Source organism: Acomys minous (genome assembly GCF_964271855.1).
Source record: "Acomys minous genome assembly, chromosome: 8".
Lineage (NCBI taxonomy): Eukaryota > Metazoa > Chordata > Mammalia > Rodentia > Muridae > Acomys > Acomys minous.
Window position 1 is genome coordinate 93537371 of NC_140489.1, and position 18435 is coordinate 93555805.

The window sequence follows — 18435 nt, forward strand, 5'->3', positions numbered from 1 at the left end:
GGAAGTTAATAGTAGCCCTGTGTGTTTCCTACCTGAAGGGAGGTGGGGGGGGGGTGGATTTGGAGAAGGTTAAAGGTCATAGAAAGCTGGAGTGCTAGAATATTATGGAATTTGAAATCTCTCTCTCTCTCTTTCTCTCTCTGTCTCTCTCTCTCTCTGTCTCTGTCTCTCTCTCTCTCTCTCTCTCTCTCTCTCTCTCTCTCTCTCTCTCTCTCTCTGTGTGTGTGTGTGTGTGTGTGTGTTATAGGCACATATGTCCAGGGGCCAGAGGACAACCTCAGGTGTCAGTCCTTATTTCCACCTTGTTTGAGGGAGGGTCCCTTGCACACCACTGTGTACACAGGCTGGCTGGCCCATGAGCTTGCAGGGCTTCCTATGTCTCTCCTTCCCATCTCGAGGTGACAATCGCTGAGTTATAGACGTGCACTACCATATCCAGCTTTGCATGACTCTGCATGGTCCAAATTCGGGTCCTCACACTTGCACAATAAACACTTCAGCCCCTGAATCACCCTTCCAGCCCCTGTTAGAGCATCTGTGTCAATGAGTATTTGTGTGAGATCCGTAAACTGCTTTGCAGGTTTATTCTTTTTTTTTTTTTTTTTTTTTTTTTTTTTTTTTTTGTCTTTTGTCAAGTAAGCATACTAGAAGAAGACATGTGATCATCTTATTAGAAAAAACAATATTTCTCCCTCTTGAAGATTCTCCAACCTCCTCTGAGCCACTTTAGCAGATGAAATAATGACAGACAACAGGTGGAAAAAGAGATCGCTTGTGGCGGGAAGTGGACCTGAGTCCTTAAAGAGATCCTAGATGAGAGACCAGCCTGATACGAACCATTGTTCCCTAGAATAGACCAAGGGCTTTTGTAAGTCCATCGAGAGGGTGATTTTTATAGGTTTCTTATAATCACTCTCTACACATCACTATTATCCCAGAATTAATTTTTTTAGCTATGAATTTGTCTCAGAAGAACACATTTTTAAGAGATTTATATTTAATTATTAACTATATGTGTCTGTGTGTGTATGCGCCAGAGGCATTGGTTTCCTCTGGAGGGGAACTACAGGAGGTTGTAAGCCAGCCAGTGTGGGTGTGGGCAATTGAACATGGGTCTTCTGCAAGAAGAATATGGGGAGAGGGCTCTGTGGGTATAGTACGTGTTCTTCACTGCAGAACCATTTCCCCAGCCCCCCCCACATACTCTCTACTAAGGAATATTCCTTTAGACTAATTTAGGATCTGCTCTTCTGGCTAGTAGAGTATCTGATCTCTATTTGGGAGGTATGCAATTCCCATACTATTGTCTCTGCTCTGCTCATATTTTATTTCCCAATGAAATAATGGAAAATAATGGAAATATTCGCATTTAAAACATGCACAGACACTGGCCCAGAAGCCAACAAGCCTTCAAGAAGGGGTTAAGTCCTTCTAGGACACTTGTAGTACTATGGCACATCTTATCTTTTCAGGTCTCTTTGCCCTCAGAAAGTATTCATGTTCATAGCTGCAGCCTCCTTAAAAATAGGAGGATGCTTTCCATATGGTCACTCAATTAGTGTCCACCAAAACCAATGAAATTATGCTCAACAAGATGGCAGACACAGGAAGAGACAACCATCTAAGACATGGTTTTCCATACATCTTCACCTCCAGAGAGTGAACACTAGTGATGAGGATACTATACAACAGCAGCAGAAACCTACATTCTTCAGTGGCTGATAGGGTGTCACATAATGCCTGAAACAGCACTGCATCACAGATGGCAGCTTTCTGCCTGCCTCCCTGAGCAAACTGCAAGATCTCCAGTCATTTACAGCAAGACTAAGAGCCACTGGTATCCAGAATACCCTTCAAGGTTGCTTGGAGAGCTGGATCATAATAACTATAAGGCAATCATTCTGTTCCCATTTAAAATGAAGGGAGAGTGGAAAAGGCAGCACAAATACAAGTACACTGGTGTTCTTGTGTCCTACAGTACACAAAATAAGGATGAACCCTGAAGATGTTATATTCATTGACGTAAACTAGTTACAAAAAGATGCACACTGTGTGATCTCACCTATGTGATGTACATGAAAATATCAAGTAACAGATGCAGTGTGGAGTAGCATCAGGGGCACAGGGTCGGGGGCAACTGGCTAGTTAGCAGAGATAAAGCTTCAGTTAAGCAAAATGAGTAAGTTCTAGATGCAGGGTGCAATGATTTGGCTAGTTAACAGCAATGCGTTGTACAACTAAAGATCTGATCTGATGATAGAACTCATGGTAGAACAGAAAATACCAAAGAATTAAAAATAATTAAAACTTTATTTGTGAATCAGTTTCAATCTTAATTAGTAAAAAAACGTCTGTTAGTTTTCATTTTGAGACAATAGAGGAAACCTCACTGTGTGCTAACTATATTTTCAACGACACAAAAGAACATTAATTTTATTGTGTAGAAATCTAGCTCTGTAATGAATCCTCATATTATTATGAAAACAAATAAAAATCACAAGAATATTACCTTTTTTTCTAACAAAGAGAACAAGCCATATAGTACACGAGGCAAGCCTTTGAGATTTTTATTGCAAGAGCTGGGGCTGTGTATGGAGTAAAAAGTAAGACAACTACCCTAGGCAATGAAGGCAGGGAGGCAAAGCTTCCACAAATGTAGGTAGGAAGAAAATAACGGAAATATTCACAGTTAAACCATGCACAGACACTGGCCCAGAAGCCAACAAGCTCTCAGAGTTCATGACAGAATTGAAATTTGGTGTCAACTTGTCAGCATGGTACCATGAACCCAATGCTGACGAGAAAAATTGAGAGCAGGAAACAAAACATAAGAAGATGCCGTGGCCGTGGAGCACTGGGTCTAGCTGGAGGCATAGCAAAGAGCTCAGGTTTTAAATACTCCCACACTCTGGGTCCTGTGAGTGTCTGAAGCAGTGGTCATCCATAGGAGCCTATGGAATCATGGGAGTCAAGAGATGTGGCCTCCGAACCACAGTCAAGTCAGAGTTTTTATAGGAAGCAACATGGGGGAAATGGAGCTGACTCAAGCGAGTCAGGGAACAACCAGCTACGAAACACCACTGGAACAGCTGGTCTCCCTGTCTCTACATACAGATCTGACTATTCTAACACTCTTTACAAGTGGACTCCGTATGCGGTCTTTGCCATGGCTTCTTTCACTTAGCTCAATGGTTTCAAGGTTTGTCAATACTGTAGAATGTTTCAGTAATTTATATTTCTTATTGATTAATAAAATTCCATAGAATGTATTTGCCATATTTTACTTGCCTCTTTATTGCTTCATGAGCATTTGGGTTTTACTTCTGAGCTATTATGAATAATGTCACACATGGCAGTCAAATACGTGTTTTATGCGTATGTTTTCATTTTATTGGGGATATACAAGAAGAGTCTGATCATATAGTAACTTGAACCTTAACCTATGAACACTTCAGAATATCTCTCAAAACAGATACACCATTTTCCTTCCCCACTTGCCTGAGAATTTTAATTTCTTCATTATTTCACTAGCACTATTATCATCTCCATTTTTGATGACACGCACCCTAGTGGGTATTTGCTCATGGTAGTTGTCTACCTTGCATTTCTCTCCTAGTTGATGATAATGAATATTCATTTCCCATGGATAGTTGTTTATCTTTGCTGTAGAAATGCCTGCTCACATCTCAGAGCAATCTTTGATAGATGACACTGTTTTCTGGTAGACAAAAACTTCCTTCCAGGTGAGTTGCTTTTGAATAGTTTAAGATAATTATTAATAATTTGATTAATACAATTAATTGATACTTATTATTATCATAAGTCACAAATCATCTCAAACTCACAACATTCCTTCGTCTATTTCTTGAGTTCTAAGATCACAGTTTTGTAATGGCCTAAGTGGTATCACAATCACGAAACCCTGTAAGTTACTTGAACTTCTACTGTGTTGGAGAATATCACTCAAAACTTAAAAGGTCACTTGCTGTAGCTCCCCTGGCATCACACACCATAGTGGGTAACGGGATGCATTAGTTAAAGGTGGTTATCAATCTGGTTGAATATCAGAAGCAGCCAGAACCGTGGGGTAAGCAGACTAGACCACTGAGTCAGATTTTTGGGGGGATGAAGCTTAGCTACCTTTATAAAAAGGAGTTCATTAGCTGAGTCTAATCACTCCAGTGTGGGAACTCCTGCAGCCACAGCGGATGCCTGCTGTCCACTTTGGGGGCCATCATGGAGGCTCTGAATGAGCAATCTGCAGTAGACAGGGCTTCAGCCGTGCTTCTCGCATAATGTCCTTCAAACTATCACTCACTGAAATGGCATTCCTTGATCTCCCTCACCACAGCCCTGCCTCCTGGCTGTCAAAGAGGAAATGGAGGCACAGTGAGGAGGCTGAGAGAGAGAGAAGGAAAAAAAAAAAAGCAAAAGGATGAAAGATGCAATGAAAAAAGGTATTAAAGGTCTGTGGAAAAAATATGAACATGAAGTGTAGAACTGACCGCAAAGGTCAACAGGAATTTAAATCCGATCTTTGCCACCGAGGAACCCAAGGACACATGTAGCTAATTTTGTAGTATGTTTTGACCCAGCTTAATTATATCTATTTGACCCAGTCCAATTATATCCCATCACTGACTTCAAAAGGAATAGTCAACACTAAAAGCAGACGTGCTAAATTCATTTAAGCTGTTACTACAGGCTGCTCAGCCTTCCTTCCTCTCTCTGCCCCTCACTCCTTAACTCTCCACCACCCGGCCTTGGTTAGAAAGCAAGGAATCACAAATATTCTTTCCCAGGGTGCCTGGTGACACTTGACTGCTGAGCGAGCATCTCCCATTTTCATTGGTCTTTTCCTCGATCACTGTGTGTCTATATTTGGACTCATTTGCACTCTCTGTGTTCTCCTCACAGCTTAGATTTGGCCTGCTCTGTTCCTCTTTCACAAGGCCATCATCTACCCCTGACACCCATGTGGCCCTCTAACCCCTGCTCAGCAGAAGGCTAGGTGCTGGGTCACAAAATAAATAGGGGTTCTGCCCCCAGGACTCCACTTAGTAGGATAGCCTTTATCTCTCTACTGTGGCATCTTCCCAGGACCGTTTATCCGCTCAAACCCTGTTCAGTGTGGTGCCTGAAGTTCTCATCTGTTCAGCTCTCATCTCTTCTCCCACTTTCCGTAGAGACTTCAGCTATTCTGTCTGGAGGTAAGCCCCAACTGTGGTCCTTCAGCCTCGGCTTGGCACCTGCACTCATCACAGCCTAAGCAAGCCTCTGTTGGTTCAAATCTCCTGTCCTCTTTCTCCCAAGAGGCTTTTGGGGGCCCTGTGTAAATTGGACTTCTTTCTGTTCTTCAAATACCCTTCCTCTTCAAATCTCCGTGTCTTTAATCACACTATTTCCATCTGTGGGAAAACTCCTCACCCCATCTGTGCCTGCAGAAAAACTACTCATTAAAATGCCACCTGTTGCAATGTATGTTCTAGTCCTTCTGTGGCCCTCCCTTTCCAAAGCCTAGATGCTAGTTTCGATCCCTTTTGTCCTCTGGTGGCTTATTGTGCCTTTCAAAAGTCTCCTAGTTTGTCTTCAACTAAATGTCTATCTGGTTTCTGGGCTCTCCTGTGACTCCTCCATGAAGCTACTCTCATTTAGCTCCAAATCCCGCTGGGGTGTGGCCGACATGGATGTCATATCATACTCAGCATACCCTGTCTTGGCAGAGCTGCAACCTACAGACTCAAGGGAAAATCCTTCTTGAAGTCCACATTTTCCATTTCTCTAATCAATAATTGTTCTTTCTTGAAAACCTCAAGAAATAGGATATTTAAGCCAAGGGTGGTGGGGTTGGTGCAACCTTTAATAGCAGCTGGTCCCACCACTTGGGAGGCAAAAGCAGGCTGATGTCTGAGTTCTGGGCTAGCCTGATCTACAGAGCAAGTTCTAAGACTGCTATGGCTACACAGAGAATCCCTGTCTCAGTGGTGTGTGTGTGTGTGTGTGTGTGTGTGTGTGTGTGTGTGTGTGTGTGTGTGTTTAGGAGAAAAATGTTTGTTTTGAATTATTTGTTTTGCTTTTTCACGAGATGTGTTTAGTTTGGTGAGGAATAAGACAAGTTTTTCCCTGTCAGGAACAGAACGATGGTAGCGTGGTTTTAAAACGCTGCTCTGAGGAGCATTTGGGGCCAGGAAAGCAGAGAGGGAGAGCTAGAGGGATCCATGTCACCTCCCTAATCATTCCTTGTGTGACCACAGCTCAGAGTTTAGGGAACATAAAACTAACCTTCTGGAAAATATAAAAGGGGATTCATTTTATTTTATCTTTGGAAAAAGAAGCAGAATTTTGTACATTTTTCTAAATTTAGATTCTCCTTATAGATTGCAGTTATACTATACTAACAAAGTATACAGTTATACTAACAAAAAGCCACCAGACACAGAAATCCAGCATTCATTTCTTTGTCTTGAAGAAATTACAATATCTGTAAAGAGAGTTTTTATATCATGGACATCAAATTTCAGTCCTTCTAAACACATCATTTTACTCCCAGGACCTTTCCTTAAATAGCATAACAGTGTCCGAAGAACAGGGCTGAGCAGATCAGAGTATCATGACAACAAGGAAAAGGAACTGTGCCAGCTCTTGGCCACCCTGCCTGCTGTGCGGCAGGGAGGGGCTTGAGCCCAGGGAGGATCAGTTGGAAACCACTGTCTTAAATCCTTGAAGGTTTTATTTGTACTCTTTCAAGGTTTGGAAGATTAACCCTGACAAGTGGCTTGACATTGGTGGCAGTGTAGAAAGAAAAAAAAAATCAAGACAATTAGATAAGTAGTGGGAGCCTCCAAATTCCAGCAGGTGGGTGGAGTCACAGTAGATGCATACGGCATTGAGGGCTTCCCAGAAAGGGTGGACATAGGGTTATTCTGGGCTCCTAGATGTTCTAAAACTGGGAACAAATAGAGTCTTTAACATTATCCATAACATCTGTATACATTGAATGCAATAATGCACAATGCATGCTATAAAAACGGAAAGAGATGGTTAAAGTTAAAGTAACAAAGTAAGATGTTAGGGTTGCAGCTAATTTACATAAGGGTATTATTGATGTATCTTACTTTAACAATAATATGTACACACATACGTACATACATACATACATATAGACACAGATTTCAGAAGAATCACAGATAAATTCATTTCTTGAGCTAAAATCCTTATCAAACTAAGCGGAAATGAGACCATAGTGTTAAGCTAAACCAAGCCAAGGGATAACAGGGAGGAGCGGAGTTACATCAGAAGTGAAGTATCTTTCAGGGAATATAATTAGAGTTTAGCCATCAGAAGTCATGAGTTCTGGAGACATTTTCCTTTTTGAGCAGCTGTTTTAAACACATCAAGGACACAACACAAGACCTGTAGAGCTTTCATTGTACAAAAAAGGTCTTTTGGTATTTAATTAACAAAACTGCTAGATAATTCAATCTATATGTGCAGACACTCTAGCCATTTTCTTTAATGGAGATAAATAGTTGACAAATTAAAGTTTCAAACAAGTTAAAACGTTTAGCAGCTGTGAACACATTAGAGATCTATCCAGCTGTCCTGGCACTTATGGGAGCAGAGAGATGGCTCAGTGGGTACAAGCACTAGCCATGCAAGCCTGAGACCTCGAGCCCGTGTTTTGTTTTGTTTTTCTTAAATGGATAGGGTAGTGGATGTCTATAACCCCAGCACTCCTAAGATGAAAGGAGAGGCAGAGGCAGAAGAATCACCCAGAAGCTTGCTGGCTGCTGAGCTTCAAGTATGCAGGTTGGAGGCAGAAATGCCAAGAAGAGAGAATTGCCCAAACAAAGTGCAAACTAAGAATAAATTCCTGAAAGTTGACTTCCACATGCATATTGTAGCCTGTGTGCACCCCCATATGTCACCCACACATCTGCATGCAGGCAGGCCATATGCACAAAGGGGAAGAGAGTGGGAATGCCAGTCTACTTTGAATCAGCATAGATTCAGTCAATAAAATTAGCAAAACAGAATGTCTGCTTATTTAATAAAGACCTTTAGTCTATTTTACATCAGAAATGTTTAATTATAATGTTTTTGGTAAAGGAGACCTAACTGTTCTACTTAGCTTTTTTCTTGATGCTCTGACCAAAAGCAATTCAGGGAGGAAAAGGTTTATTTGGCTTATGCTTCTAGGTCACAACCCATCACTGAAGGAAAAAGGGCAGAAACTGAAACTGAAACTCTCAGGAAATATCCCTACTTGTTTGCTTTCTGGCTACCTCCTTGGCTTATGTTCAGCTAGCTTTCTTACATAGTTCAGGATCAGCAGCCTAGGGATGATGCTGCCCACAGTAAACAACCAAGACAATACCACACAGCCACAGCCACAGCCACAGCCATGGCCACAACCACAGCCACGGCCACGGCCACAGCCACAGCCACGGCCACGGCCACGGCCACAGCCACAGCCATAGCCACAGACATGGCCACAGCCACAGCCACAGCCACAGGTTAATCTGGTTGAGTAATTCTTAAATTGAGCTTTTCTCTTCCTAATAAACCCTAAGTTGTGTCAAGTTGACAATAAAATCCAGGACAATAACCTTTTGGACAAAATGGTTATAATCCTGAAATAATTTTATACTATCAAAGAAAACATAAAATATACGGCTATGATGAGAAGTACGGAGCCTGATTTCTGGTAGTGGTCACTTTTTCCTCTCATGCATAGGGATATTTAATGATGAACCATGTCAGTTAACGTGCTTGCCATTTTTTCCTTAGAATGTGGAATAGTATTATATACAAAATGTTAGGGAAGATCTATGATAGAGATTTATGTATATCCTGCCAAAGCTAATCCTTATAAAAATCAAAGAAAATATTTATAAAAATTTTTTTTAAAAGGTGAAGGAAAAGGCTTGGAAACAATGCCATAAAGAAATGCAAGGTACTATTTGGATTTGGTTTGACTCTCATACAAAGTCTCTATAATTTCCCTAAGAACAAGCTACAAAGCAAGTGAAAGTTTCCATTATTGCATTATAGTGCTAGAACTTACTTTCAAAATCCAGGAAGAAGTGTGGATAATTCTCAATTTCCCGGGTCAGGACTTTGAGCAAGTTTCCCATGCCAGCAAACCTGGGGAAGACAACACAGAAGCAAACACCGTCAGGAATGTGAAAAGCTGACTCATATGCACACAGCTCCACCTCCTCCTCCACGTCCTGAGGAGAGCAGCTCCATTACTGGAGATGAACCTTCAGAACTGTCACCTCACAGCTCATCCCTGAGCTGCAGAGAGCTAAATGTCTCTGAGGGGCATCTTTCCAAAGCACAGCAGTTCTGGAAATGTGTGCCATGGGCCTCCGAAGAACACTCTTGCGTCCTGCGTCTCATTCACTAAAGAAAGTAACAAGTGAGCAACCTCTTAGCAAGGAAGTATCTCTGAAGCAGAGTTTTGGCTCTTCCTATAAAATATTCCCCTTTCCCTTTTACAAGCCCATGTAACTGTATACATGACACCTCTGCTTTGCTTTGTTTCCTGCTGGTGTAGACCAAATCATGTTACTTGACAGGTATGACACACAGGGTGTCATTAAAATACTTGCCAGGAATGGAGAGGGCTTCTCTTCTTTTCTCTTCTCTCCCTCCCTCCCTCCCTCTCTCCCTCCCTCCCTCTCTCCCTCCCTCCTTCCCTCTCTCCCTCCCTCCCTCCCTCCCTCCATATCTCTCTCTCTCTCTCTCAAATTTTCTTCCCTACCTTCCTTCCTCTTCCTCCCTTCCTGCCATCTCTCTCTCAGACTTGCTAAGTATCTCAGATTTCTAGGGTCTTGCTATGTAGCCCATACTGTCCTGTGAATTCACGATCCTCCCACCTTAGTCTCCCAAGTGCTGAAGCTCCAGGCATGAGTCACCATGCCCAGCATAAATTTCCTAAAGCTTGTGAGAAAGAGTGCAGGAAACAGACTTAGGGTCCCAGGGACTCTCTTGATGTACATGAGATGCAAGATTTTTCAAATTGAAACTCCTAGGCCAGTGACAGGTTTTCATCATTTGGCGTTTCAGTGATAAAACACTGCTACATAAAATACAAAGATGTAAAGCCCTGGGCTGTTGAGATGGCTCAGTAAAGCAAAGGCACTTGCCTGACAACTCAAGTTCAATTACCAGACCTTACACAGTGGAAAGAAAGAACCAACTCCATCTGCTAAGGTGTTGTCTGACTTCTACATATAAGTGACAGTACATGCACATGAGAGTCTCTCTCTCTCTCTCTCTCTCTCTCTCTCTCTCTCTCTCTCTCTCTCTCTCTCTCTCTCTCTCTCACACACACACACACACACACACACCATAATAATAGTAAATACATTTTTTTAAATGAAAAGGATGATACCAAGAAAGTCATTCTCAATGAAACAGCAGCCCACAGGGCTGGAGAACTGGCTCAGGGATTAAGAGCCCCCATTGCTCTTGCAGAGGACATGTTTTGATGCCAGCATCCACATGATGACTCACAGCTGTCTGTAACCCCAATTCTAGGGACTCTGATGTCCTCTCTGAACATCCATGAGGACCAGGCATGCATACAGTATACATACATACATGCAGGCAAAACACTCATACACATAACTAATAATATGAATAAAACTAAAAACAGATGTTGAAAGAAATAAGTAATAGCCTGAGACATGTACAAATGCAGGTAAAACCAGCAGAGAAACGCAGCTCTATTAGCGCATCTACAGGATCTACAGTCGTCAACCTAAAATGGAAAGAATGGTAATTTTCTTGTTTTTGTTTTGAATGGAAAGCATTATTTTTAAAAAAGTAAACATCAAACTTTCTACAGCTCTCAGCCCTAGACATCACCTGCTTTCTGGGAGGCCACTCACCCACACATCTCTCTCATTCAGCATGTTTATGGGACTGAAATCAGGACAGGGCTGGCGCTCTCTGGAAGGTCTTCATCTACCTCTGCTTTATAGATGATGATGGCCCTTCACTGCCATTATCACCACGTCATGATGATCCTAAGAGCCCTCAGACACACTTAGGATTCCCCTGCACCCCCTGCCCGAAGATGGGTTTGGTAGGCTGCATGTTGCTCTCCAGAGGAGAAAACCAGTGGAGGAATACGTTGCATTTCTCTCTTCTGAAGAAGTATTTTTACCTTTCCTTTCTGCCATTCTGATTTTCATCCCCTGCCTGTACACACACTTCCTGTGTAAATGCATCTGAGCAAGCCACATGCAAACGCTAAAGCTCAGGGTTGGTACAGCACATTCTACACTAGGCGATATTCTCAAGCCCTGTTATGAGCAATTCTGGTTCTGAGCTGCAGGCACTTTTTAAAGGAAGATGATTCACTTAATAGTAGGCTGGCTTTCGTGCCTAACAACTTAATGGAAGTTAAATATTAACTCCTCGATTTTGCTGTTAAGAAGGTATCTCAGATTCGCATTCTTTCTAAGTGCTGGTCTTGTACCTGACTGTCCTGCCAGAATGTGGGGAGTATGCCGAGCCTTTGAAATGTGTAAAAGCCTGAAACAAACAGATGTGGAGATGGCACCAAATGTTAAACTCTTCATAAGGTTATTTGAGATGGTTGGCCAATTATGGTAAATATTTTGGAATACAGTTCCAACATTAGCCATGTTTAGTTACCTGGGACATTTGGAATTCTAGATGTGTGGGATCTCAAGCCAGAAACATCTGGAACAATGACTCAGGGGCATGACACACTTTAGGGGTTAACTCTGTTCCTATAGAAACTTGGAAGTACATCTTCCAAATTTAATGTAAGACCTCTAAGTTCCTGTAGAAATATTTCATTTCGTCTTCTTCATGGGGGAAAAGATGTGATGTATACTACATTTCTCCACAGTCAATAATACATGAGCTTCTGTTCTCAGTTAAGTCTACCACATGCACAGGAACATCACAAAGATGGCCACCAAACAGAGCCATTTCTTTCCTTATTATACACATATCTGGAATGCAACCCAAGGCCTTGAATATACTATCACTGAAATCTAGAGCTACATCCTCAGGCCAACATGGTTCTTTTTAAGCTGAATCCCAAACTCCACTTAGAAAGCACACCCTGCCCCACCCCCACCTCCAACACCACCCCTGTGCCTAAATCTTTCATGGCAGGGCCTCTCTGATCTGTTCAAATAGCTTCTTCATGCACAGTGCACCACAGTGCTAGGGAGACAGCTTAATTAAGATAGAGTAATACTTGAGATTAGACATATTTTATGTCACTCAATAGAAGAATAATATTTCATACCCTACTGAAGGATACAGACTCTGACATAAGTAAGTTGGAGCAATGAAAAATACAAAGAGCTGACTGGGATCATGAAGCAGGGCACAAAGTGGAGGCTATCAGGCGAGTAGCTAGAGAAGACATTTTGCATCTGAGCTTTTACAGAATCAAAGAGCCAGGAGGTAAAAAATAGTCCCGTTCAGGATTCAGTATTCAAAAAATAAAAATATAAAGATTACAGTGGGCAAATACAGACAGCATGGCTCAGAGACTGAAGACGAGGAAAATTCCCCTCTGTCTCAGGGTAGCTGCTTCAAAGAGGATATCTGAGGATACACTGAGTCGTGGCTCCCGTGGTAGAGCAGACAGATGGGTGCAGAGCTGCCTGCTGTAGCGGTCCAGGGGCATGCTCTGCAGAGCTGGGAAATCTGGCTTGCACATCCTACTTAGTGACTTCATGGCTGCCATCCTTCTATGACTCGCAGCTCCCATTTCAAGGATTGCCAGCTGCTTGTCATTCCTCCCCAGCCGCAGGGGCTTACGTCACCGAGAACACAGCAATGCAGAAGGTACTCAGAGCCCCCGTGAACTTTTCCCTTAAAAAAGGCCATCTGAGAACAATGCACAGCAACTTGTTCTTGCTCTTCGGTTTTATAGGAAACCAGACCACTACCGTAACTGCCCTTCAAGACTAGTGGAGCCTGGATTGAGCATCCATTTGCACAGGACATTCAGAGAGAGAAGCTGTGATCTCAATAAGAGGTGGTACCCAGCCTACTTAGAGCCTAGCACCCACCCAGGGGTTTAATCTAGCTGAAAGTACATGAACACATCCTGACACATAGTAAGTGCTCAATGATGTTCATTGGTTATCCACCAATGTGTGGAAATAATAGTATGTACCTGGTACTTATGAAGAACATCAGCATTTTATAGAGTACCGACTGTGTGTCTATAAGCTTTCCCATATTTTATTTTGTTCAAATCTTATGACAACTTGTAAGAACTTGCAATGTGTTTATGTTCACATTGGTTGACAGCAGAAAATGGGGTTCAAAATGGATAACTGGAAAATGACCTTGAAAGTCTCACACTTGACTTTGAAAGTCTTAGAATACAAAGTAAAGCTCTTTCTTTTTTTTTTTAAGGGAATAAGAGATAATTTATTTTAGAGTCATTTTGAGTGACCCAGGCCTGGAAGCGCAGATTTAGGTCTCTCCAAATTCCATGTTCCAATGTGGAAGCAGTGTAAAGCTCTTTCTCTATTGGAGACAAAGTAGCACACCAGACTCTCCAGGGCTCCCTGACTGGGGGCATGAGAAAATCTATAGTCATTATATATAGAACGTATTATGTTTGTTATTGTTACAGCCACATGTCACTTTTCTCTGGAGAGGCTTCAGCTTCTGTTAGATGCCAAGGATGTTTCCTCTGCATCATCCCTGCTCAGTGGCATGTAGAGGAAGCTTATATTCTTCAGTAACTTGGAGAAGCAATGAGCCAAATGGGGCAACACCTGGACGAGTCTGCGTCACTCAAGAAGGAAGTTACCTCCCCACAGAGGGGCCTGGAGAACATAGGTTGAAGGGATAGGAAATAAAAGGAGTTAGGAAATAAAAGATATAAAGGGTGGCCAAAAACCTTCCAAATAGTCAAAACAAATGGTATTTCTCTGGTCATGCCAGTATCTATAAAGAAAGCCTGCATGGTCTTGACATGGAAGCATCATTTTTAAGGTCTGGCACTTGTGGATATACAAATGATTATATATATATATATTCACTTTCTTGGCTCTCAGTTCAATTGACATTTATAAAACTGGCTCTATTATCATTCAGTAGAAAATCCACAGCTTTCCAAAGAAATTATCCACTGCTAACATTTTCAGTTTCAAAAAAGGAGAAAACACACACACACACACACACACACACACACACACACACACACACACTGCAATTCTACTTTGCTTTAGAAGAAAATGTTTAAATGCCAGAATTAGCTGTCTTCCCAGAATATAAAACTAAATGCAAGCCATCAGGGCTTGTTTAAAGAAGCTGTGCCCATAGTGTAAGGGATGCAGTCAGCAGTTAAAAGGAGAAAATGGCCCCCACAGGCCCATGAGTTGGAATGCTTGGTCCCCTATCAGTGGCACTGTTTAGGGAGGCACGTGAGCTGGCTGGAGGAAATATGTTCCTGGGTTGGGCTCGGAGAGTTCATAGCCTCACTCTAGTTGCAGTTGGCTCTCCTTGCCTTCATGTTTGCAGCTGAGGACACAATCCCCTAGCTTGCAGCTCCCGCTGCCATGTCTCCCTGCCACAACGGACTTTTATTCCTCTGCAAAGGTAAATCCATAACTTGCTTTTGGTTATAATATTTTATCACTGTCACAGAAAAGTAAGAATGCAAGGAAAGTCGTTGTCTTCCACAAACCACACATAATAGGTTGTGGGAAAGTGTGAATAATGACCTTTGAACTGTGTACAGCAAAATTTCTGTGCTCAATTTTCAGGAGATGAATATTTTATAAGACCATCTAGAAGACGTTCTCTTAAGGTTATGATTGGGTGGGAAGTGAATTTCTATACCACACTGCTTTCTATCAATCTTCAGGAACTCAGAGCAATCAGGTCAGAGAGAGAAAACAAAATGGCGGGTTTAACTATATTTGTTTTGCAACAGTTTTTGTTTTTTCTTTTATTTTTGTTTGTTTGTTCTTTTTTTTTAATTAATTAATTTTTTTAGGCCTAAGATAGGAATTAGTCAGGGTAGTGAAAGGTTGGTGTTTGTTAGCACTCTAGATGAGCCACACAATCTTCCTGAATCTAGAGTATTTAGTCTTTCAGTGCAAAGACTTTAAGAATCAGAGACTCACATTATCTGCAGCTCCATATTTGGGGAATGGAAAGTTATGATTGATGTAACTTTTGTTTTTTCTGTGACATAGTTCATAAACCCTAAGTACATCATGAAGACATACATTCATATGAATGGCATGTATTCATATGACATCACATTTCTGCTAAGGATGCATCTGGTCACATTCATCTTCAACACGAGCTTGTAAAGCTTTGGAGACCTGCATCACAGGGCTTATTTTGCACAGTAGAATCCGATGGCTTTGGTGACAGTGAATGCTCCATTCTCTGGCTTTCCAGATGGAGCCTGGAGTCTCAGTGCACCCTCAGATTGTTCCTGAAGGCCCTGGGCATGAGTGCTGGGAGCTTCTTTTCAATATTTCAATTTAGAGGTCAAAAGAAATGGCTTCTGCCCATGGACACAGGGGATTAGAGTCAGGGGGACCAGATATCCTGTATCACAATCTCACACTTTGTTTACTGTCACAAAAGTAAGAACATAACATTGTAAGGTACGATGTGCTTATGTCACTCAAGGGCTTGTACTCTCTGTCAGAAGTGTCTCTGCCACACCTGCTGACTGAGCAGGCCCAGTTCTCCCTTGACAAGGACATCAGAAGGTGTGCACACACACTAGTCTACCTGCCCGTGGAGTGTGATCACTGCAGACTCTCGGTAGAGCTTACCTGTGTCCTGCAGAGAGCACCCAGCCCGACCGTTCCAAGCTCAATCTATTCTCCCCTTTCTCCCCATTCACCTCCACACTACTTTTGTACAATCTGTCTGAACACAAATAAGCAGCCATAAGTTCCCATGGATATTCATTGTTTTCAGGGCAACAGGCCCCCAAATGCTCACCATAAACACAGAAAAACTAGCCCCTGCTCACTTCCTCTATCCCTTCTTTTCACAATCACCTGCAGGTGGCAACAGCATTGCATGCCTTGTCATGTTTAACTTTCACAGCCCAGTACATGAAGTGGAAAACGTTACGATCCCAATTCACACTACCCCTTTCCCCAACTTAGGAGCCATTGAAGCTGACGGCTTCCCAGAGAGGCGGTTTCTTTAGGAGTGCGAGACCTGGTAGGCGGACCACGGCCCTGTGGCTAGTCTTACACCCATGCCTATATGAGCAGTAGTAATCGCACTCCACGGGGTATGCAGGAAAAGAACAAGAACGAGTGTGAGAGTCTGCGTTCTTGGAAAGAAACCCCAAGTCATCCCGATTTGCAACCCCCTCGTTGCAACCCAAATAAACCCTATGCCGTTGAGCAAGTGGCTTCTTTTTGCTCCCTTACCAAGCTGTGTGCAGCATGTGACATGGCTTGGGACCATAATCACAGGCTTTCCTCACAGGTCTTTCTGAACGTGAGGTGTTCTGGGGCGGAGCTGCTGTTCTAACACCTCATCGCATTCCTAGCACTTAGAACGGGGCCTGGCAGACAGTCAAGCCTTTGTCTAGGGGTTCCCAAGCATCAGTTCGCCTAAAGTAAATGAGAAAAGCAAAGGTGACCTCAGGAGCCTTCCAGAGACCTAATGCTAACCACACACGTCTATATTTCTGTTTTGACATATTTCACATGCTGAAAGCAACTGACTGTTGTGTCTTCGCTTCCAAGAGTTTATCTTGAAGTTCTACTGGCTTATAAAACGTGGGCATCCCGGAACTGTTCACGAACACAGTGACTTGCCCAGGGCTGAGGCAAAGCTACAAGTGGGTCCTGGCCTCCCATCCAGGACAGTGACTTTGCTGCACTGCTTCCTCATCACCTTGCTTTGCCTTAAGTCTGACTTGCGGGTAACACTGGCGTCTCACTTTGTTGGCAGCGGGGATGGGGTGGGGTGGGGTGGGGTGGGGTGGGGTGGGGAGTCTACAAGGCATCATCTGAATGCAGATGCTCTGGCCTGCCGTGTGCTCTGAACCGGAGGAGGAGCAAGATCTCTCTGATCCCACTAACAGCTCCTCTCCCCTTCTCCCTCCTGACACACCAAAAAGGACCTTTCTGAGGTTCCCTTCTCTGCTACAGGCCATGTTCTCCGCAAGATTAACTTGCAGGAAGGAAGAGGAGAACTGACAGCACACTCCCCAGCCAGGCATGCTGCCCCACCGTTTGTCTATCCTTTGGACTATTTGTCTTCTCCTGAAAAATCACTGTGTTCCACCAAAGCACATGGCAGCTCCCACTTTTCTCTCTCCTATAAAGAAAGTAGTTAAGACCTAACCACCTGACCCTCTTTGGGGTGCCATACTTGGCCTGAGGGTTTCACCTTCCCATTAATGAAATGTGTGTGTCTCAGCTCTCAACAATCTGCCCATTGGCAGCTTGTTTTGGTCCACTCCATTGTGGGGCCTTCTTCAGTTAGAGAAATCAAAGTTCCTTTCAGTGATGACTCACCCCCAGTAGACTGGAGAAAAGTGGCCAAGTTTTGGCTGGAGGAATGCATCAAGGACAAGATGCAGTTTTAGGGAAGAAGTAGGGGACCACGTGCTTGCCAAGGTGACGAGCGAGACACAGAGTTGTGGTGGGGCAATGGGGACCACTCTATAAGGCCCAGACACCTTGGCTCCTCTAATGAACTCTCTGCTGGAATCCCAGGAGGTGTCCTCAGAGGAAAGGGTCTCACCCTGATAAGTCTGATGCTCAGTAAAAATAGTAACAGTAGAGCCGCCCTTATCCTGGGCGTTTCTTGTATAACACCTTGCTGTTTAGAATTGTAAGCAAAATAGACTACTATCTTCCATTGGCTCCAACCTAGACTACATAGGATACAAAATAGGTGGTTGTAAAAACAATGACAGCAAAACAGGCTTCTTAGGTTGAGGGAATAGCTCATAGGTAAAGTGCAATGGTTTGAATAAGAATGGCCCCCATACATTTATATATTTGATTGCTTCATCATCAGAGAGTGGCATTACTTGAGGATTAGGAGGTGTGGCCTTGTTGGAGTAGATACGGCTTTGCTGGAGGAAGTGAGTCACTGAAGGTGGGCTTTAAGGTTTCAAAAGCCTAAGTCAGGCCCAGTGGTCCTCTCTTCCTGCTGCCTGATGCAGGTGTAGAGCTCTCACTTAGCTCTCCAGCATTGTGTCTACCTGCATACCACTATGCTCCCTGCCACAGTGCTAATGGACTAAAACTCTGAAACTGATGTCTCTTCACAGCAACAGAACACGGACTAAGACACCTCACAAGCATGAAGACTCAAGAATGATTACCCAGAACCCATGTAGAAAAACCTGGGCATAGTGGCATGCCATTTGTAATCCCAGTGCTGGCCAACCAGCCTAGTCTACTTGGT

At 43.0% G+C, this 18435-nt stretch overlaps 1 protein-coding gene across 4 annotated transcripts in view; it reads right to left on the bottom strand.

The window, feature by feature from the left end:
- Positions 1-18435, bottom strand: part of CYRIA (CYFIP related Rac1 interactor A) — a 108378-nt gene that overhangs the window by 25022 nt on the left and 64921 nt on the right. For all 4 annotated transcript variants that reach the window (XM_084793015.1, XM_084793017.1, XM_084793016.1 and 1 more), the window contains one exon: positions 9068-9147. In XM_084793015.1, coding sequence (XP_084649141.1) covers positions 9068-9137 — 70 coding nt within the window. In that variant the 5' untranslated portion in view covers positions 9138-9147. The remainder of the gene's footprint in view (positions 1-9067; positions 9148-18435) is intronic.